The sequence below is a fragment of the Ursus maritimus genome, unplaced genomic scaffold, assembly GCF_017311325.1.
Source record: "Ursus maritimus isolate PB19 unplaced genomic scaffold, ASM1731132v1 scaffold_9, whole genome shotgun sequence".
Lineage (NCBI taxonomy): Eukaryota > Metazoa > Chordata > Mammalia > Carnivora > Ursidae > Ursus > Ursus maritimus.
In genome coordinates this window covers 20,512,002-20,535,325 of record NW_024427107.1, presented here as the reverse complement: position 1 = coordinate 20,535,325, position 23,324 = coordinate 20,512,002, and the positions used below count along the sequence as shown (strand labels likewise).

At 40.2% G+C, this 23,324-nt stretch overlaps 1 protein-coding gene across 6 annotated transcripts in view; it reads left to right on the top strand.

The window, feature by feature from the left end:
- Positions 1–23,324, top strand: part of NCOA2 (nuclear receptor coactivator 2) — a 282,394-nt gene that overhangs the window by 199,447 nt on the left and 59,623 nt on the right. For all 6 annotated transcript variants that reach the window (XM_040625584.1, XM_040625583.1, XM_040625579.1 and 3 more), the window contains one exon: positions 22,351–22,454. In XM_040625584.1, coding sequence (XP_040481518.1) covers positions 22,351–22,454 — 104 coding nt within the window. The remainder of the gene's footprint in view (positions 1–22,350; positions 22,455–23,324) is intronic.

Here is a 23,324-nt window from a genome sequence, read left to right as displayed (position 1 = left end):
AATGCATATGTTGTATACATTGAGAATCCTTGCCTAGTTGGCTTTCAGTGGATGCGATTAGCCTTACAGTTAACAGAGGAGTGAATAGAGAGACATCAGGATGTGGCCTAGGACTCAGAAAGATCTGAGGCTCCAAAGCTTGTGATGATGGATTCTTTCTTCACACTGCACTGTTCCATCTTTCTTCATCCGTTATTGCCAAGTTTGTCACAAATGAAGGAAGTTACACACTCCCATATACACTGTGTGGTCACTAAAATCTGGCCTGTTCTCATCAAACAATACTCCCTGGAATACCAGCAGTGACGTCCTGTTCGCCACATCGGCAGGCCTCCTCTTCGTCCCTGACCTGCTTAGCTTCTCTGGTAGCTCTGTGTCTGTTAACCATCCTTCCTCGAGACACGTCTACTTTGCGTGCATACTCTATCCATATCCATACCCAGTCACTGCCTTCTCTTCCTTATCTCATCCTGGGCCGCCTTTTGTCCCCAACAGAAATCCCTTCCTTCTTCAGCTTTAGTTGTTTCCAACTTTGTTTGCTACCAGCATTCATTTCCTAAAAATATATGGATATGTAACCGCTGTTCTCAGAACTTTGTGTCTCCCCTATAGAGATCAAAGTAAAATGTCCTCACCTGGCATTTAAGGTGCCATCGGTCCAAACATTCTTCTAGGCAGAGCCTGAAGCCTTAGTTATTCTTTAATCTGTAGCCACACAGCTTGTGGGCCATTGTCAGATAACATAGATATTTCATTTTGGCTGGTCGTCTAATAGTTTAAGCTTTAAAAAAAAAAAACTCGCTGCTACCATTTAAACTCTTTGATGGAAGAACCATAGCTTACTCGTTTTTATATCCTTTCCCTAATGCCTTGCACAGAAGAGATACTTAATAAGTGTCTATGTAAATAATGGACAAAATTAGGGTTTAGAGGAAATGTGAAAGCAACAAGAAAGTCAGTGTTTTCTTCAGCTACTTCAAGAAGGTGTGACTAGAATGATGGGGTGGTTGGTAAATGATATAAGGCATTTAAGGAATGTCATTAACTACTATCTGAGTTTGAAATAGCAGCACGTAAAATAATTTCAACGGTGTAGTCTGGAAATGACCAGGGTCCATACCATAACTATTTTGAAACATGATGATTTCTCATTAATTCGTACTTATATTTGGGATGCATTTACCAGATGCCCTCTGCGTGCCACATACTGTGCATCGGAGATACAAAGAGAAGCCAAACACCGTCCCTGCCGTCCAGGGGCTCATTAATAAAGAAATCATTAAAGCCTTTTTAGAATAGCTTATCCTCAGCATACGTACATCCTGCTCCCTGATTTGAGAACACACCCCAGAGGGAGGCCTGTGGTTGTTCAGCTTGGCCTGTGCCTACATTTATTAATAAGTGATAAAGCTGGTATTTGGATCTAAGAGAAAGAAGAAATGCAGCAAGTCAGGAAGTGCTATGATAGATAGATGGATGTGGATATGTAAGTATAAGTAGATGGAGATAGAAGGCAGACTGTGATAACAGAAGTGGTAGGAAATACACCCTTTTGACCTCCAGGAATATATTGATGTTTACCGTGTGGGTAATGCTTAGATAAAATCTGACACCAAGAATTGGGATTCCTTATATCTAAGGCTACTGTTTTTTTTTTCTTTAACAATATTTTTTAAATGCCATGTAAAAATATCTCTACGTACTGTTTTCAGCTACCTTCTCATCCCTTCTGGAAGCCTGCTGTGTTCTATACTCTGTCATTGGGTTGCTGCTGATGGCCAGGCTCAGACTTTTTCAGGGAGTCTCAATACTATTGTCCGTGTTTCATGATAAGGAAACTGACATGCAGAAACAGTCAGGTTGAGGCCTTAAATCTAGCAGATGACAAACAAGAATTCCAGCCACGGTCTCTTGGTGATTCCAAAGCCTGTGATCTTTTCATTGTGTTCCATTACCTGCCTCTGAGAATGGTGGTCATGTCTTCAGCTTTGCCTTTGTTTATTATGAGAGAAAATGTTGATCTACAGAGATATTCCAAAAGTAACATACTCAAAACCAAAAGAAAGATTTACAATAGTTACTGCTGTGTCATTAGGGGGTAGTTTTAACACATCTTATCATAGAAGAGATTTTGATGATTTGGGGTTAGATGTGATTTTGTTCAATATCTTAAATCTTATGGAGGCTGCAGTTAAGGGCTATGAAGCATTGTAGCTTGAGTATTTAGTGCAAATAGCTCCTCAGGTTTCTGACTGCCTCTGACCTGGTCCTGTGTGCTCACCTATGCAGTTCTAACTAGGCTTCTTTGATTACTGATGGATATCTCCCAATACTGTCTTTTTTTATTGTCTTTTTCTGGTTATCTCAGTATCAAAGAATGAAAAGGAATAAATGCTGGGGCGCCTGGGTGGCACAGTGGTTAAGCGTCTGCCTTCGGCTCAGGGTGTGATCCCGGCATTGTGGGATCGAGCCCCACATCAGGCTCCTCTGCTGGGAGCCTGCTTCTTCCTCTCCCACTCCCCCTGCTTGTGTTCCCTCTCTCGCTGGCTGTCTCTATCTCTGTCAAATAAATAAATAAAATCTTAAAAAAAAAAAAAAAGGAATAAATGCTGAGGTGTTGTTCATCAGTGAAAAGAATTTCTCATAGACATGAAAACCATTGCTCTGTGTGCAGAGCATTCACGTTTCTCCCAGAGCCAGATGCTAACGTGAAAAATAAGGGAGATAAGTTAGGCATTTACATTATATGCTTTCAGAGGCAGAATTACCACCGAGCTAACGAAGGTTAAGATGCAAGGCCTCTTACCTGTGCTGGCCCCTGCGAGTACTGAGAGTTGTAGCAGGTATGGAGATGGGGAAGCCGCACTTCAGTCGGGAAGCACTTCTTCATAAGCATTTCAGATAATTACCTAAAGAGATCTCAGAGGAAGAAATTGGATTTTTTTTTTAAAGCCCCGGTGTTTTTTTGCTACTGTTTCTTTTCTATAAATAAGAATGAGAATTACATTTAATTTTGTGTTCTTGGAGAGAATCCCCTCGTACTGTATAAACTTAAGGCCCCACAAAACAGAGATCCATCCCTATGTACTAGCAAATATAAAGGAGGTTAAAAACAAAAGAGTCCGCTTGCTGTGGGGAGGGGGGGACGAGAGCTGACACATCTGCGTGCTCACTTTGGGCCACGCCCCGCTGTTTACGTCCATTGTCTGCTTTTGTCCCTGCAGCACCCCTGAGGGTAGCTTCAGTTATCAACTCCATTTTACAGACAGGAACCTAGAGCTCGCATCACTGGTCTAGAGTCACACAGCTAGAAGGTGGTGGAACTGGAACTCAAATCCAGATCTCTGCCTTGCTCCAAGTAAACTGGAAGGATAAACAAACATGTCACCCAGCTGTTTACTCTTGCGTCTGTCTGCCGTTTGGAGGGAGTTGTGATGAGTGAATTGGATAAGCATGTTATTGGCTGGGTCTCGGGTCTACTGAGGCACTGGTTTAGTTAGTGGGGAGAATATTTTTTGCAGATCCTTATTTCAGAAGATGATATACACTTTTAAGGCAGCTCAGCTTTTCCTGTCAGGAAAAAAAGATGATGAAAGATCCCAAGAAAATAGAAGGTTGCTATCCAGGCCAAAAAAGACTTCTTGGTATTTAGCTTGTTTTAGAACATTCATTTTGTACCCTGATGTGAACAGATGAGGAATTGTTCTGTCAGAGTGAACGTCTCATCATTTTAAAGATCTGTCCATCTTTTTGTGCAATGTAACCTCTAGATAAACAACAGTTCTGGCCTGGTTTAGGTGTTCTCTCGCATTTCAGGAAATAAGTGGGGAGCAAAACAGACTTTACCCACTTTGATCACTGGGAGCACCCCAATATTCATTACATTATTGACCAGAAGTAAAGGAAAGGAAGAGAATCTGAGATCCCCGTTTTACACAAGAGTACTTAGCTGCATATGAGACTACGTTGTGAGTGTTTTAACTTGGGTGCTGAGAAGGGAGTGTGGAGAATGCAGACTTCCATCTGTAAAATGGATTTATTAGATTTCAGATATTTAAACTGAGAATTTTAGATACCCATAGCGATCCATAGCGAAAGAGTACATTTGCCTTACGTTTCTCATTTCTGTCATTTTGAACAGAAGCAAGCCCCAGTTCACCATGGTCACAGACCAAAAATACATTGATTTTTCCCAGGAGAGAAAAATTGTTCATTGAAATGGACTTGGATTCTGCTTTTACAGTGTTAGAACCTTGATCACCTATAATAGATTCAGAGTCCTTTTGGGCCCATCAATTTTAGAAATAAGACATTTTGTCTTATTGAAGAAAAGAAAAGTGAAATAAATAATGCCAGTACTTGGCTTAGTGCTGCTTCCCATATGTTCATTACTGAGACACCTTTTCATTCTCATTAAGGCCAGATGGTGGACCTTACAGAATTCCTGGACAATTTTGGGGAGTCTATGTCTTCCATTTCTTTAGACCTTAAGTGCTTGAAGAATTCATTTTTTTCTTACTTCTGTGCTTTCTTTTTAAATTTTTATTTTTTTATTGTATTTTATTTGTTTCATCATGTACTCTTTAATCCCCATCACCTATTTCAACCATGCCCCCACCCAGCTTCCCCTCTGGTAATCATCAGGTGTTTCTCTGTAGTTAAGAATCTGTTTCTTGGCTTGCCTCTCCTTTTTTTTCCCTTTGCTCATTTGTTTTGTTTCTTAAATTCCACATATGAGTGAAATCATATGGTATTTGTCTCACTGATTTATTTCACTTAGCATTATACTCTCTAGTTCTATTCATGTTGCTGCAAACAGCAAGATTTTATTCTTTTTCATGGCTAATATTGCATTGTATATGTATAATACATCTTCTTTATCCAGTGGACACTTGGGCTGTTTCCGTAATTTGGCCATTGTAGATACTGCTGCTATAAATAGGGGTCCTTGTGTCCCTCTGAATTAGTATTTTTTTTATTCTTTGGGAAAATGCCTAGTAGTACAATTGCTAGATGATAGGATAGTTCTATTTTTAACTTTTTGGGGAGCCTCCATACTGTTTTCACAGTGGCTGCACTAGTTTGTATTCCCACCAACAGTGCAAGAAGGTTCCCATTTCTCCACATCCCCACCAACATGTGTTGTTCTTGTGCTATTGGTTTTAGCCATTCTGACAGGTATGAGGTGGTATCTCATTGTGGTTTTGATTTGCATTTCCCTGATGATGAGTGATGTTGAGCAATGTGTCTGTTGGCCATCTGTATGTCTTCTTTGGAGAAATGTCTGTTCATGTCTTCTGCCCATTTTTTAATTGGATTATTTGTTTTCGGTATTGAGTTAAATCAGTTCTTTATATATTTTGGATACCAGCCCTTTTTCAGATACGTCATTTGCAAATATTTTCTCACATTCAGTAGGTTACCTTTTAGTTTTGTTGATTGTTTCCTACACTATGCAGAAAGGTTTTATTTTGATGAAGTCCCAGTAGTTTATTTTGCTTTTGCTTATTTCCCTTGTCTCAGGAAGAATACCTAGAAAAATGTTGCTGTAGCTGATGTCGGAAAGATTATTGCCTGGGCTCTCTTCTAGGATTTTTATGGTATCAAGTCTCACATTTAGGTCTTTAATCCATTGTGAGTTTATTTTTGTGTGTGGTGTAAGAAAGTGGTGCAGTTTCATTCTTTTGCATGTGGCCGTCCAGTTTTCCCAACACCATTTGTTGAAAAGACCTACCACCATGCTTTCTTAAGAAATGCAGTCTTGGGGTGCCTGGGTGGCTCATCAGTTAAGTGTCTGACTCCTGATTCCAGCTCAGGTCATGATCTCAGGGTCGTGAGATTGAGCCCTGCGTCAGGCTCCTTGCTGGGCATGGAACCTGCTTGAGATTCTCTCTCTCCCTCCGCCCATTCTCCCCCCTACCCCCCTCCCTGCTCGCCATTGTCTTTCTCTCTAGGAAGGAAGGGAGGGAGGGAGGGAGGAAGGAAAAGAAAAAAAGAAAAGAAAAACAAAACACAGAGTCTTCAACTTTAAAAACCATTTTCCCCCTAAGATTTATATGTAAGTTAATTGTTTGGAATGGAGGATATTTTCCATTAAAACAATGCAATTTCAGTGATTAGATTCCTGGACCAGTTCCATAAAGCCTATTGTAACCAATAATGCTTCTAATTACAGTAGTTCTTAATATGTGAGGTATGTACAGCTGTGTTTCCAATATAGAGAGATGGTATAGAGATAAGTAAGATACAAGTTCTTGTAGAAGCATTACTAAATTTATTATAACCTTTTCTTTCCATTAAATATCTTTTCAAATATAGATCCTGAGGGGCTCCATGGACATTATTGATACTTAAAATAGCCCTCGTAGTCCAAAAGGTGGGAACCACTGACCTGATGTTTATTACAGGGTAACAGGTACTATAGAAGCTGATCAGTCAGCACATCCTTATATTTCCTGGGAAGATCTCTTCTGGATTTTCAGAGATGCCTGGAGGATGGTTTCTTTTTCCTTCTGTTCTACCCTCGTAGGCTGTTCTGGACTCCTCCCCTTCCAGGCCTCCAGTTACTAGGTAACACCAGACACCAGTCAAGACCCTTAGGACAGGGGCAGAGTTCCAGCCTGGCAGGTCGATGGTGATGAGGAAGTCCAGGCATGGCTGCTTGAGCGTGTGGAAGCCAGGAGTTCTGTGGTCTCAGGCTGGTAGAGTGAAAACCTTCATAGACTTGGGGCCCAGGCTGTCTTTCTCCTTCAGACTTCACCTGCTTCCCCTTCCATTGTGCTCTTCTACCATCCCCTTTATTTCTCCTGGGAGTTTTCTTCTCCCTTGGTCAACGGCAACACAACATTCAAGTTTTTATGTGCAGTTCTTGTTTCTGAAGCAAATGTTCAATTCTGGAATTGTTTAGCTAGTGAAACAAAGTAAAAATAACAAAGGAAAAGTCACAAACCTTCAGGAAGTCTTTAAAACTCATCAAAAATCATGTTCCAGATGTTCTTTGAAATATAAATGAAGCTCTGTTTCAATCTTTGTGTCCCAAGTCTTCAGTCTTTAGAAACCCCTAAATTTATCTCTTTTGATCCCACAGGAAGCTTACTTCTATACGTATCCCCCTTGTATCTGTCTTTCTCTCTCTTTCTCTGTCTTTAGTTCTGTTGAGTCAAAGACCACATATGTGAATAGTGGGTCTTAGGTTATGCAGAACTAAAGAATGGCTCAGCTATGTTTTCGAGGAAATCTTCAAGGTGGGCTGCTGAGAATAGGGGTGAAGCCCTCTGTGCGGTCTCTCTTGACTGGCCTTATTTCAGTACTGAGGTGAATATACATTACCTACTGACCAGGTGCACGTTGGAGTTTGTGGTCCCTACTGACTGCTTCAAAGGAGTAGCAGTTTTATCTTTGATGCCCATCTTCTCAACGCAGTAGTTACTCAGAATTTAAGAATATACTTACTGCCTGTCCTTTGCCTATAAAACACAATAAAGCTATTTTTATATTTAAAACACACACACACACAAATTAAGATAACAATTTAATTTTGCCCAAATTGACCCTTGGGGGAGGGGAAAGTGGTCCTCATGACCCTGCAAGATTATAGATCCAATGTCAGGAGTTGTAAAGACCTGTAATATTAAATATTCTCATGTGAAGTCCTAGCTGCTGTGTTTCTCAGTTTTTCTGTTAGGTACCCTGCCTTAGCAGCCTTACCAAGGTATCCTCCCAAAGTAAACCTTGTCTTTCAGAAACATCTCACCAATCCCCAGTTTTTCTCTTTCATAAAATAGTCACTTTGAATTTTGAATATTCATCTCCTCCCAACTTTCTTTGACTTTCCTTCTAGCAAGTTGATTGTGATAATTCCCCTATATTCTTGGTATATACGAATATTAGGAGCCCTTATGTTCTCACCACGCACTATATGAAATCCTCCTCCTTTGTAATTGAGGTTTTAAAATCAAGCTCCTGATTTTCGTATTAAGTGAAAGAAAAGATCTAGACTCTTGTGTGTTTTAGCTTCACTCCTGACTCAGTGACTCTTCCTTTTCTTAGAAAGGACACATACACGGCCCATCTTGTAGGCACCTTTGCAGTGAAGTGATTACAGATTTTTCTCTTTAAAGTTCACCAATGGGTTTAACTTTGAAAAATTGACAAATTATTTTTATGCCTATAGAGTTTGCTCTCAGCCTGAATTTTTGAAACCTATCAGTCTAATTTCCTTGGCAGTTGGATTTATCCTGAGAGGATAATACAAAAGATCATTAACCTTCACATTTTTATTTTCCAAAATTCTTTTGAGCTGCTACACTTCAGAGAACTAATTAGGCCCTGTTAGCATCCTGAGGTGTATGCATTGTTCCTGGTGTGTTGATGGAAGTTTATTTTGAGTTAAGTAATCAGCTCTTGCCATGTTCAGTCTCTGATGAAAGCATTCTCAGTGAAATCTTAGATAATTAGAGTCTGTCTTCATTCAGCATCTGGATCAGTGCAGTTTCCTGAACTTAGCTGAGTCTTCCATCTAGATAAATAAAAAACCTCCTAATGCTTACAAACTTATAAATTTCGTTTTTCTTTTATTGCGTAAATCCACAACACTTTACAAAGAAAATGTACCAACTCCATTTCAGGACTTGGCTTAATCATTGCAATGTGCCTTAAACACACAGGAGGGCATGGCTTGTCTTTTTTATCTTTGCATCCTGCATCCTCACCGTCTAATACTGTGTTTATGTTTCCTTTAAAAACATAAAATACTACCAGAGCACCTGGGTGGCTCAGTCAGTTAAGCGTCTGACTTTTGATTTTGGTTCAGGTCGTGATCCCAGGGTTGTGGGATCGAGCCTGGAATTGGGTTCCCTGCTCAGTGGGAAGTCTGCTTGAGATCTCTCTCTCTCTCTCTCTCTCAAATAAATAAATAAATCTTTAAAAAATAATAACAAAATACTACCTTTTTGAAAACAGAATTACAAATAAAAAGTAGAAAGTGAAATCACTTGTTCCATCTGTGTGCTTGGAGTTGATTCTGTACAGACTAATTCTTATATTAAGTGAAAGAAAACCAGACCACTTGAGGGACTCTTTCCATTGCTTTCTCCAGAGTGTGGATCCATTCAACGCATTTTTTTGAGTGTGTCTGCATGGGTCAGCAGTTGCAGTGGAGGATGGGGATGCAAAGATGAAAAATCCGGTTTCTGGCTGAAGGACTCAGCAGTATGAGGGGGGTCCAGATCAAATCAGATGATTTCCATATGATGCAGTAAGTGCTTTGGTGGCAGTGTTATGGAGGAACAGAGGGTAAAAGAAAAATGGATTATCTGAGATTCCAGGAAGGTTGCCTGAAGGAAACGATAACAGGCGCCAAAAAGGTCCCACTCACAATCCAATAAAGATGGTGGCACCAAAGAACCCAGTGATGCCAGCTCAGCCTGGGCCTGCTCTTTTGGAGACACCTAATTAAAGTAGACTTCCTGCTTGGGCTTGCGCAGAGGAACAAGAAACAAGTGTTTGCCATCTAGGAGACAAATGCTATTTGCGGGTTAGGGGGAGCATTATTTTAGTATTTTTTTGAAAATTTACATTTCAGAAAATACTCAGGTTTTATTCCAGTGAGAGTTAAAATTGATGTTTTCAGTGTTACCATTGATAACTGAAGCAATTTTATTACTATTAATACTGACTTTGATTTTTAAAAATTTAATTTATTGGGAGAGAAACTATAGAAATGATACTAAATTTAATTCATTAATAGCAATGTCTCAAGATAACCTCAGTAAAATATACTCTTAAAAGTTTCTGATTCAGTTACTGTTTTACCGCAATGGGATGTAATTTTCTTTTAGTAGAAACGTGTCTAGTTCTATTTTTTTCATTTTGACTTTGCCTTATGAAGTGCATCCATTCCATTTTTTAAACATGAGTGATTTCACATTTTCCTTTGTTACACAATTATTTATGTTAAATTATTTAAAGTAGCTTTTATTTGTAATTTGTGGACAAGTGTACTGGATTCTTGTCTTTGTGAGACTGCTTGTAATTATAAATGCAGAATATTATTACTTAGCACCTTTCTTCTGCGGAGCTCAGAGTGCTTCACATGCATTATCTTATTAAGCTTCATAACATCCCTGTGAGGCAGGGGCATTTTGCAAGCGATTATAGATTGCTTTGCTGAATCAGCACCGCCTTACAGCATTATGATAAGCTTGGAAAAGATTGAGGTCATGTACTGACTTGCTCTCAGGAAACCCTATATGCAGCCAAATATTTTCTTTGGCAATACAGAGCTAACAACTGTCACCATTCTAGTCTCTGGGAAGCCCGATGTCCATTGATACAGTAAAAAACAAACAGTACATTTTAAAGAAGCAAATCTAAGGCCGTAGACTTGAAAGGCAGCCGAATTACTTAGGACAGGAGTACAGCATTGTCTTCCTGTCCAGGCTCTACGTCTACAGAGGAAAGACTACCTGTGCTCTCGCTGTGGCTCCCAAAACTGGACCTGCCCACTTGTCACGTCTGTCATCTTCAGCCACTTCACCTGCTTCACGATAAACCATCACCTGGCAGGCAGGACTTCCAAAAACAGGTTTCTGGAATTCAACCTGTCCATCTGTGTTGGAACTAACCCGATTCCAAAATGCCATTGGGTAGAACTTTTCTGAAGTCTTGACAACAGCATCATTCTAAATAATCTAGCATTTGGAAGCTTAAAGGAGGATAATTAAAATTGAAAATAGGAAGAATAAATTTTATGAAGATTTTATGTCATTATCTGAAGGGTTGTAAGAATGGTGGGGAAACTTACCTCATGGCTAATATATATAAAACAAAACCGTACTCTTAAGCTCATTTAGGAAGTAACTTAATCACTATTACATCTTTTTTCATATATAATTAGATAGTTAATTTTTATATATTCCACGGTCTATGCGGAGGATCGAAATTAACCCCCTGAGGATTTTTCTTTTTGATTTATCCATTGGGTAGCCATGGCACTCATTTGTAAGTTTCTCAGTTGTGGCTTCAACTTTTCCATAACTTTTACTGGAGAACAAAATTGTCAGACTTGAAATAAGCTAATTTCTCACAAGTGGATTTGGCTGCTTGAATAGTGTTTGTATCTGAGAGAGCACTTAACAGATACAAAATCCCAGAGAATTATGGAATTGCTGAGGAGGTATCCTATTTCCCCCTTAACTTAAAAAATTTGCTGGAGAATATATGACCATACATAAAAAAGAAAAGGATTCCCTTGTAGAAAAGGTAGTTAGGACACCAAGTTTAGAGGTCTTTGTAAATGCCGGCTTTTTTTTATTTCACTTTAACTTCCTCATACAAATTGTGATCACCTCTTGTCCACACTTTTGCTGGGCTTTGAAACATACAGGTGTCACAGTTTCTAAGGCCCTCATGTCAGCTCCTACTGCCTGGTGAGGCATGTCAGTGTCTGAGTGGCACTGATCCCTGTTTGCTTTTTAATTGCCTCCTGCTTTAAATAGTTGGGGAAGGCTGGTTGATGATTCACTGCCACTCCTGCTGAAACCGGAGAGTTTTCATGTATTTAAAGGGTCACTTTAAATATGTGTTTAAATTTACTCCTATTGTCATTATGAAGCACGGTATTGGATGGATATTGGACAGGAACTCTTTTTCTAGAATGTCTTTTGAACTTAGGATACTGTGATAATAATAATGAAACTTCATATTTTAGGAATTAGGAAGATCTCCTTTGGAATTACTTCCCAAGTGCTTCTCAGTCCTTTTTTTTTTTTTTTTTTCTTTTCACCTAATCTGTTACTCTAAGTACGGTGATCCGTCTCCACAATCAGACAAAATTTGGGTTTCTCTTTGTTGTGTAGGCAAACTTGCTTTAAAAAATTCTGAAGCAACATATATTTGGCCTTCAAAACAAATCAGACCCTTTATTTTACCAGGCTTTACTTCACATTTGGTCTGGACAGTTTAAGGTGCCATCCCAGAGTGACAGCTCTAGCCTGTAAGAGGGGCCTGATGACCTTCGCACAGAGGTGAATCATCCCTCACAGCTCTGCGCCTCTCTGCACCCTCTTGTGCATGGTCAGCCCTGCTGGCCACACCGCCTTGGTGTAGAGCCCAAGTCCATCGGACCAGGACCGATTTGAGATTCATTGCAAGGAAGGGGATGCGCACACTTTTCTATGTAAAAATGAGAGTTCAGACCAAAACTGTTCAAGTATTTGAATATAATAGATTAATGTTCTGTTTCTGTATGATATAAAAATGATTCTTTGGGAATTTCTTCCACAAAAGTCCTGCTTTGGAGAACAAAGATCTTCTGACAGTTAAGTTCTTCTTAGACCCACAGTTGCACACTTTTCACTTTGACTCCTTCCTTTCTACCTGAAGCCCTGGAGAATAAACTTGGTTACTTTCCCAAGCTGGCATTCTCTGGGATGAGTATATAAAATTTTTTCAGGTTTTCAATTTGTGTTGTATTTTTTTTTAATTGTTAGGTAGCCTCACTTCCATGCATAGTTCCTAATAAGTTAAAAAAAAGAAGAAAAAAAACCTGAAACAAAAACAACCTTTTTGAACCAAGAAGAGCATAAGCAAACACAGAGAAGGATTATCGAAACAGCCAGTGATGATGGTTTCACGTTGACAAGAAATGGTAAACTTTGCCTGTAGAGATTGTTCAAAATACCTGACGTACTTGAGACAAGACCTACTCTCTTCATAAGTCTTCTTTTCTTCCCTAAACATTCACATAGGAATTACCTTGTGTTTGTTTATGCCTTAGTAATTAACCTAGAGAGTTGATCTGGAAGGAATCTCCTTTTTAGCTACTAGAGATTTTCACCCACAGGAGATTTTGGTGGTCACAGATGTAAGATTTTCTGGAGCCTGCCTCTAGAGTTGGGCCCTCACGTGCCTCGTGACCCTGGGAGTAGGCACTGTGTGCGCTGGCCTCTGGTCCCTGTCCACAGAGAGCTCTTGCCGTGGACCCTGTGTTCACCTTCCAGTTCTTGTGAATCCTGATGGCTTGATCCCTTCATAGCATGTCCTCCCCTCAGCTCTATCTCCCCCGTCTTCTGTGGTTGGCCAGAGCCACGGTACTACATATATTTATGCAAAGTTCTCGCATTGTTATCAGTGCTTTGCTTTCTCTACTAGGATGATATGATTTAGCATAATTTAATGTTTTAGGTCTCTAAATTGGATGATTCTATGTTCTATTATCAGCTTCTTGCATTAGGTGCCTTAAATTGAGAACACCTGCTTTTTAAAAAGCATGCTCGTGAGGCCCTCCCGTGATTGCTCAAGCGAGACTGCAAGTGAGGGGACTGGGAATAGATGGTAGTAGGCAAAATGAAACCGGGAATTTTAGCCTCCCTGTGGTATTGTTAGAATCACAGTCGGGGGAAAAGAGAAGAATATCTATACAGCTAGCTGTCTCAATCTCTCTAGGAGGCCGAGGCATCAGGTCCTGTGTCTGTAGAGAAAAACTGGGAGGAACAAATAGCCAGATGGGAGAAAAACCTAAGAAGAGAAATGCTAGCAGGTCTTATGAGTAGAAGGTAAAACGAATCTGTGAACAAGATACATGTCAGTGAGAGGGAAGGGGGGAGCACAGAGGACGCCTAGGCATGGAAGAGTGCCCCCAAGGGACAAATGAAGGTCAGGTCCTGGGATGCATTTTAGTCCCTAAAGATCCACCACTGAGGTGAAGCAGAGGCTTGAGACAGAAGCCCTGTGAGCAGTCGGAAGGCAGTGAGGATTCATGGCAGGGTCAGCAACGAGGGATAATGGGATGTAGGAACCAGCCCTCCTTCCTTTCCTTCATCCCCGCCGCTCTCCCTTTCTTCCCCGTGCTTTTATTGGACATCATTATGGCGGTAAGTGTTATGTTAGCCACCTGATGAACAAAGTTGGTTGAGAAAAGAACCTTGCCAGCCTCTCCAGGAATTTCAGTCCATCCTCTTTCTAGATGGCCCCTCTGGCTCAGGCGGTGACCTTACCCTTAGAGGCCAGGCCTTCTCCCAGCCCACCGTGCAGAAGGAACAAGAAACCCGATGAAGCATTCTTTTATACAGGGTCCACAGGCAAAGGGGTAATTCGTAGGACTCTTCCTAGGTTGGTTTATTTAATTAAGAGCTAACAGTGGCTGGGAAAATCCCAGAGTCTGATTAAAAATTCCCATGATGCCCAAACAACTTCTTTTTTTTTATGAAGCAAGTTATATCTTCCTAGATGATAATCTAGGATAATACAGTTGGTCCATTTTTGTTTACCTTCTCTCAGGTATAGAAAGCGCCTTGGTGACTCCCACCAAATGCTTTCCTCAGTGGCCTGACCACCATAGGAATTCTCTCGATGCCCTTTAGCACAGAGGGTCTGACCTTTTTTCTCATCCTTTCTCTACCCGATACATTGCAAGAATCAGAGTCTTAAAATAAACCTCCATTCTGTCAAGTATACAGTAAGTCTTTTTAGAACAGATCTCTCTGAAGAGACATTTGTGATTTTTAGATCCTGGCTATACTAAATTTCAGCTACAGCTGTAGAACTGTTCCGTACTAACTCCCATGTTATTGAGCACCCACTAGATGCCAGGCAGTGAGTAAGAAGACCTTTCTTGTAGCCAAGGGGCCAGCGGTGCAGTGAAAGGGACAGATGTGTAAACAAATCAAGCATTTCAAGGCACTAGATCGTGAATGTCGACTGTTAGGGGAATGGGCACAGGGCATTGCAGAAACATAGGGGAAGGCCCTCGCTTGACTGTAATGAGCTTCTGGAACAGTGATGGGGTCTTAAAAGAGAATGGTTGGAAGGGCATCTGTGCAAATGGAACAGTCTGAGAAAATGGTTGAAATCTTGAAACAGTGTGATGCATTTGGGGAGATAAATAATAACAATTGCTGGACTGTAAGGTAGAAATATTGAGAGGTGATGCTAGTAGCTATGCCAATAAACAGAAGAGTGATTTGGGAGAGAAAATATTTATACTTCTTAGACCAAAGTCTTTTAAAGGATTTTAGAGACAACTCTTTCTGTCCTTTCCATATTTTAACCTCTTTATCAGAAACTTTATTGAGTGCTCCTCTAATGTAATTTTGTTGGCCTTGCTTGAGTTAATGTATGTATTTGAAAGAAATAAAGCATTTGTATAGGTTGGTCTTTGGAGAATGCTGCCTTTAGTATTCTGACTTAGTGCCGAGGGTGCACACAGCAGAGGGGTATTTAGATTGTGTAAGAGAAAGAGGGTTTGGACAGATTGTCGTATACTCACATAGCTTAACTGTGAAAGACAGTCCACGGCCTATTTTACCTAACAGTGCATTCCATGGTGATAGGTAATAGGTGAAGTGGGGACTAACTAGAATTATATGTTGGCGATAGCAGATTCAATGATAAATAGAGTTCTTACAGACAAAAAGTCTTTTCTAGTCAGTTAATACCTAGAGTCTATTCTGGTTACTGTCTTCTCTCCTGAGAAACGTAGTACATTAATTTTAAAAGTAGGGCCTTTACATTTCAAACTTGTGGCATGATTGTCAGTTCTATTCAAGTAGTCATGCCCATGCCATTGATGAAGACAAAACCAAGTGTGTCGCCCTCTCTGAAGCAGAGCATGGAGGGTAGAGGGTGGAGGGTTGCTGGGTGGAGATAGCCTTGAGATTGGTTAACGTTGCTGTTTCTTCACACCGAAGGTAAACCATGAACCATGTTCACCAGAATCTCAATGTCAGAAAGAGGGAGGCAACTTGGGGCTGAGGTCCCTCCCAGTACTCGAGAAAGTGCAGCTGCGCGGTTTTAATATGCACGGCAGGAGATCTCACCAGCTTGATGATATATAGTGCATTAATGTTGAAAAGATAAACACATTTGGAGAGCACAGGAAGGGCCTTGTGTTTTTATGTTAGCAGAATGCTTCCTAATGAATAAGAATGTGCTGCTGGCTTCACAGAGCCATATGGCAGCTTTTCTAATTTTAGTTGGTGCAGATGCATAATTCTCTGGTTTTACCTTCTAGAACCTTTGAGATGCGACATAACTTTTCCTGTAATATTTAATCTCTAGTGCTTGGCCAGAAATTGCCCGTCATTGTTTCAGTGGCTTGGCTCTCCATGTGTCTCGCTGCTGCTGGGTTTGACAGTCACTTCACCTGAAGTCATCCAGGTCCTAAATGCAAGGAAAGATGAAAATTGCGGATCTATTCCCACTAGAGTCTTAAAATTTGTTGTGGAGGTGATTAGACTTGTGTTTGACGTCAGTCTGCTGAAAAATTGATAGTTTCTGGGTGAGTGATTTTACTCATTTTGAAGCAGTGGAATTAATTATAAAACCTGCATAAAGTATCAGGTTCCATTTTAGTCAAAGATTCTAATACTTTAAGTAACACTGCTTCAATAAAAGCAACTATCCTCATGCTTGACCCAACATAAGAGTGACTTTTAAACTCCTACTTGGCTTCACATGTCAGAGGCATCTAAACTGGGGCAGCACTAAAATTTTTCTACGTATGTGTGAAGACCCTGTGAATTATCTTTTAGCTGACGTTTTTTTACAGAATGAATAATTGATACTTGTTTGAATTCTGACTGTTTAAAGATAGACTGATTTCCACAAGTTTTCCATAGTCTCTTCAGATGGTTAAAAAAAAAAAAAAAAAGATGAAGAAGAGAGAGCATCGGCCTCTTCCATAATGGCCGCATCCCCCTGTCCTCAGGGGCAGATGTTAAACAGCATTTAGGGTGCTAAGACTTCATCGGTGGTGGTTACGCTGCTGCTGGAGTTAGAACAATTACGTGGCTGTCCCTTGAGCCAGGACCGTCATCCCTGTGAGGGGAGATAGCACTCTGTTCTGGTAATGGTTTCTGGAAAGAACCTTGGAATGTATTTTCTTGGTTCAGTTGCCTAATAAACAGACAAAACTCCTAACGTTGTAAGATTTAGTTAGCAAAAATCGGTAAGTGATATTTTAAAAGAACATGTAAAGATCTTTTTTTAAAAAATACCACCCCATAATTTAAAAATAGCTAATTGTAGCTTTTTTTAAGATAAATACATTTTTTTGCTAGGATCACAGCTTCTGATTTGTTGCTGTTCTCACCAGAAACTTAAATTTTACTTTCAAATTTATGTCTGTAGATGCCAGTGATAAAGAGCAATTTAATCCAGTTGCTTCAAAAAATACCTGTGTTTTAAAATCGCTTACCTTTCTAGAGATCAAATGCTTCCCTATTCACTTTTCCTTTTGTTCTAAGAGACAACATGAGCAATAATTACTTGTAAAGAAAAGCATATGGAATATAATATTAATGATTTTCCCCCAGTTTGTGGTATGACTCATCTTAACACGGTCCCTGAAGAGACGGGGTTTTGTTCTTTGCTTTGAAACTGGAAATCTAATTAATTGGTATTGGATTTCTGGAGTGCAGGCAAATGGAGGAAGGAACCGGACGGGATTGCTCTCGGAGCAGCCACCCGGGAGGGAAGGAACACTCAGAGAAAGATTACAGAGGCATCCTTGGGCAGTCTCTCATCAGGGCTTTGCATTTGTAAAACTATGCTATTAAAAAGATCATAGCTGTTTTATGATATTTTTATCTTTGGGGGGAGTGGGGAAGAAAGGGAGAGAGTTGTTATTTTCATTGTTACTCTCTTAGGCCATATTCTTTATCTAAAAAGGAGAATTTAATGCTGACAGTGCAGGAGAAAGAAATAGAAGTCAAGGCATGAAGGAGAAATCTTTTTGTAGGCTCTGAAAATTAAATTTTATCATCTCCTTTTCTGATTTAAGAGTTCCATCTGTAATAATGAGATTTCATAAGGTTTTGACCATACGAAACTCTGGGACATCTTTCTACTCTTGAGTTTACTGAAGGATATTTTTGTAACAGAATATATTTTTATGGCTAATGGATGCGAAATATAGAAAAGTAAATATAATTTGTGACCGCTGAGAAAACTGCCTAATTTAAAAATATTTAATAGTGTGTTTTAGTATAGTAATGCTGTACTTACATAGGTATAAATATATCTTAGGATTTAAGCTTATTTATATCTGGCCTTTAAAAATAGCATACTAATTACTGAAGGGCTCCATCAAGATACCAGTATGTCCGGTTATCGTAATAATGTATCTCTCACTAGAGTCCTTTCCTTCCTCCTATTTAATTTCAAGGCTCAGCTGAACGTTGAACAGAAGTAGTAATTACCTCATGAAAAGGACCCAAAAACATAAATTCATGGCCAGTTTAATTTAGATTTCAATTACATTGGTAAAGCCATACTTCTGAGTGTTTTCTATCATTTCATATTATTGATTTTGTTCTCTTTAATACTGAGAAATGATGAAAGCACAAATTCAATACAGAATTGAATATTCGATGACAAATTAGTTGGAAATGCATCTAATACAAACATTTAGTGAGGACAGGAACGGAAAGCCCCAAATTCTTTATCCTTTGTCTCTATTTCATATTTATTCTATGAATAGCGAACATTTCCCATTCCCTTAATTACATGAATAGTATTGTGTAAATATTGTAACATTCTCTTGCAAATAATCGATAGACTCATGTAGTTTTCTTTCAAAGCATATGTTTCACTAATAGAATTTCAAGTTGATCTTATGAAATTTGTGTTGTTTAGATTTTTAGTCAGGGATTCCTAGAATTCCAGCTTAGACGAACTTTTTGCCAATGTTCCTTAGCCTAGCATTGGTTTTCAGAGGCCAAGCTGACATTTTCTCGGGGCCAGATGCCACACGTCCATTCCCACTGGTGTCCTTCTTAGGCTTTTGCTTTTGCTGTCCACTTGCTTACCCTGCAGAGTCCAACTCAGCGTACGTGAAATACTTTCAGCTATGTCCAACGATTTTTATCTCTTCTTTGAACTTAAAGTTAGTTCCTTGCAATTATCCCTAAATTGCTCTCATTTAGTTCGATTGTAATTGTTTTGGCCTCCCAGCTAGATTTAATCTCTCAGCTGACAAGGATTATTCACTCCGCTTGCACCACGTGCATAGCGAGACGCAAGACACAGAGATGGAGAGAGTGCAGAGCAGATCCCATTGTTGCTGGGTGATTTCCTCCCAGCGGCCACTCACTCCCTGTGACTTCCTATTAGCTGCTTTTCTCCTCTGAAAGATTTGTCAGTTGGATGTGATAAAGAGAAAAAAATGTCATGTCGTACTATCACAAATAGTTTTTCAGGAGGATAATTATTTGTATCCAAACACATGTTTTGTCAGATCCAAATTTTCTCCTCCTTTAAATTTTAGGTCCTTATCCTAAATTTCATCTGATCTGTAGATTTCTAGAATCAAATGCAATGCAGTTATGATCCTCATTCTACCTATTTTCCGGTAAGAGTTCAAAATTCAGTGTCTGAGCATGTTGCTAGAATAGTTAGGACACCCCAGCATGATAGTTTATCATTGTTTAGGAACCTGCATGATTGGGTTTTCTTACATTGTTTTTTAAATTCCACAAAATATTAAAGGATGAATTTAGGAAAATTTGGGTCTTCAGAATGATGAAGGCGAGAATGTTAGGCCTATTAGGCCTAAAGCAGGGACTCTATTCCTTTTTCCACCCACTCCCACCTCCAGTTGCCTCCTCCATATCTGGGAGTAAGTGCCCGAAGCGAATCTGGTCTGTTAGCCACCAAGTACTTAGTGAAAACCTGCTCTGAAATAGGGACAGTGCCCATTGAGGGTACAGACACAGTGCCCCCTTCATGACACTTAGCTTCTGATCGGGGATCCACTACTATTGCCCGGACTGTGATGCTCACTGCACGAAGTGGAGGGGACAGCATACCTTCCTAGAAGAGGTATCAGAATGTCATCCAAAGAGAGCCTTTTTGGTCTTCAGATTCTGATGGATCCTCTCTGGGGAGGTTGTCTTCTCATGTACACCGTTCCTATTTGAGAATCACTGCTGCTACTGAAAGAGGTGCCTGATGGGAGCACGGTGCTCCCGCGAGCAGTTAGGAGTCAGAGGAAGGGCTGCGATGTACTCTTTCTGCAGGCTGTTAACGCACCGCTCTCACACTGGCACAACACCAAAGACAAAAATGAATTAGAATACAGTAAGACCACATAAATATATAATATCTATTTTATGAGTTTTAAGATTTAGTATTAATGAAACTCAGGATCCTTGGGCCCGAAGCCTGCTGGGACCTCCACAGGACCAGGCTGCTGAATTAGATGAAACAGTAGGTGATGGGGTCAGTCCTGTCCCTGGCCTGGTGGGGTAGGAAAGGGAGTGGAAACTGAAGAGAAATCTATGGCCTTACAGAATGAACCAGTGAAGAAAAGAAAAAAGTCTGTGCCCCAGTATGCATGTACTTGGGGTATATTTGGCAATGGAAAATATTCTAGAAAAATGGGGATGGACTTGGGAGAGGGAGGTCATATGCAATAGTGGTCTGGAAAGCCTGAGATAATTCCTGCCCTGTTGAGGCCAAGGAACTGGCTGGAGACCAAGCCTGCAGGTAGAGCCAAGGGGTAAGGTACCTAACAATCAAGAGCTAGGGAAGGCAGCAAGAAAAAACGAAAGACTGACAGATCCTCACACTATTGAGTTGTAAAGGCTACCAGATAAGTCATATCTCTCTCTCTTTCTCTTTTAAAGATTGATTTATTTATTTTAGGGGTGGGGAGGGGCAGAGGGAGAGAGAAAATCCTAAGCAGACTCTGTGCTGAGCAAGTAGCCCAACGTGGGGCTCCGTCTCACGACCCTGAGACCGCGGCCTGAGCTGAAATCAAGAGTCGGATGCCCAACCGACTGAACCACCCAGGCGCCTCAACTCCTATCTCTTTAATAGGTGGTCACAATTGTTTAGATCTAAGGAGGTGAACCAAGAATATAGTAATTGAAAAAGCAGAGACAGTCTGCTTATGATAAGCTCTGCAAAGAAGTGACTACATGTGGAACTCTACTGCCTAAGGAAGAACTCACACTCATAGATATGCTAGTAGTACGTTACATTTGTAAACTACCTTATAGTTTTTAGAGTGTGTTTTACCTGTCATCCAGTTTATTCCTGTCACAGTCCATGATGTACAGAAGGCGGGTACTGTAAGGCCTTAAAAAGTTGGAATGACTTCCTTTGGCTCATACTTCTGAGTGGCTGGATTTAGACTTGAACTCACACAGGTTATCTTCCCTTTTCCACTGAATATACATGTGGAAGCACTCCATCATGGCAGTGGCAAGATTTGGAGGACCTGCGTAATTCCTAATTATGTTCTAGGTTCTCAGAGACAGATTACGCTTTGCAGATTTCAGAATACTCTGTAAAATCTTTTTTACCAAAAAAAAAAAAAAAAAAAAAAGAGTAGAAGAAGCAGCAGCAACAGCAGCAAAATTTCCAAGGTCATGAAAGCAAGTTGATCCTGAGTACTAAATTTATTTACAGTTTTCTTTATTTGCATTTAATTACAATGGTAACATGCAGTATAAACAAGGATATAATTTATTCAGGTATAAATAATTGGCACATTGTTTTTGTCTTGTTTTCTAGCAAGTTGATGATATGTATCTGTTATGCTTTAAACTTTTTTTGGTGTTCTTAAAATAACGAGTTTGTATATATATTGATAACCACGCATCTATTTGTTCTCTGAGAATTATCATGATGGAGCATTGTCCCAGGCCCTCTAGGCCTGAGCGCTGCCTCACGCATTGTAATCCAGAACCATGTATTGTGTGTCTCTGTACTGGAGAAAAGGGCAGCCATGAACTCCTCTCGGTGCGTGATAGGGGGCCTCTTCTCTCTGCCTTAAGTTGTTAAGCACCTTCCACAAAATAGGGAGCACATCTTTCAGGCTGCTTATGTGTGAACATGACAAGAGGTGGAGCAGTGCGAGAGTCCAGAAGGCACTTGGTAGAGCGTGTCACTTGGGGGCAGCCAGAGCAGGCTGCGACTCCTTATTCCTTCTGCAGATACGTGCAAACGTATCTCTGATTATGCTGCTGAATTCTGAACAACAGACCTTTCGTTACCCTAGTTTGTGCAGTCCCCGGAGCAGAGACTAATTGTGCCAGAGCGTGTAGCAGTTTTGTAATCTAGAAAAAATGCTTGTCGGGGACTAGCACGAAACCACTCAACTCATTTTATCAGCTGCCTGCGAGGGGATCTGAGCCACAGGTTCTGGAGGTGAAAAGGTACTGTTCTGTTCCTGCCTCCCGCAGTGTCTCCTGTCCAGCGGCAGTCGGGATGGACGCTGACTCTCAGCACCGCGTCTGACTGATGCCACTAGAGATTTTAAAAATCATTGCAATAACAGTGTTTCTGTGTCATTCTGTCCTTGAAAAAGCACGGCCATTTAACTCACACTTCTGTTTGTTGCAGAGAAAGCAGCAGCCGCCAACGTAGATGAAGTGCAGAAGTCAGACGTGTCATCGACCGGGCAGGGCGTCATCGACAAGGATGCGCTGGGGCCTATGATGCTTGAGGTAGCGTAGCCCCATTCTGGTTCTGTTCCCCACCCTGTTGTTGGTCTTCACGTCATTATGTTTAATTTTCAGGTAAATGTAATTTCAGGACAATCTACATTTAATTTTCACTCGTAAGGCTTGAAGTACTGCTGATCTGGAGCTTGTAAGGACATATTCACCTAGCTCCTGATTTCAGCCTATATATATTTCCCAGGAGTAAGAGAGAATTACACGAGCTAGATTACAATATAAATTGACAGAGTGAGTATTCATTTTGGAAAACCATATTCTACAAGTCCTATTAAATTCTGCAATATAATTTTTATTTGATATGTTCCCCCAATTTTTAGATTTTGTATATGCCATAGACATATGTCCATATAGGCAGGTTAAAATTCAAGGACCAAATGGAGGTTTATGCTTTTTATTTATGCTGTCTCAAACTAGTTTATCTCATAAAGATGAAAACTGAAATAATAGGCAGAGTTCTTAAGATAAGCATCCCAAGTGTAGTGGTTGGTCTTAACTCCCTGTTCTTTATTAACTTTTGGGAGTTTTATGACCGGACTAATGTCTAGAATTTGTAAAGTCTGGCTTTCCTATTTTATTAACTAGTACAGTATTAAACACCAAGCGCTTTGCTGTACCTATTCCAAAATTAAAATTCAAGATGTAGGCTATGGGAAGATGAAGGAAAAAATGTCGGTGAATATATAACAAGAAGCAGAGGAGCCCTGAGACATAAATTATGTCAGATCTCAGGATAATTTACTCCGCCGATGATAATAGGAGATTGAAAAGTACCACGTGGCCGGAAGCTGGGCGGCATTGCCACATAGAATCGCTTAACTTGTGCCAGTAGCTGCACATATAGGAGAAAGTAGGATT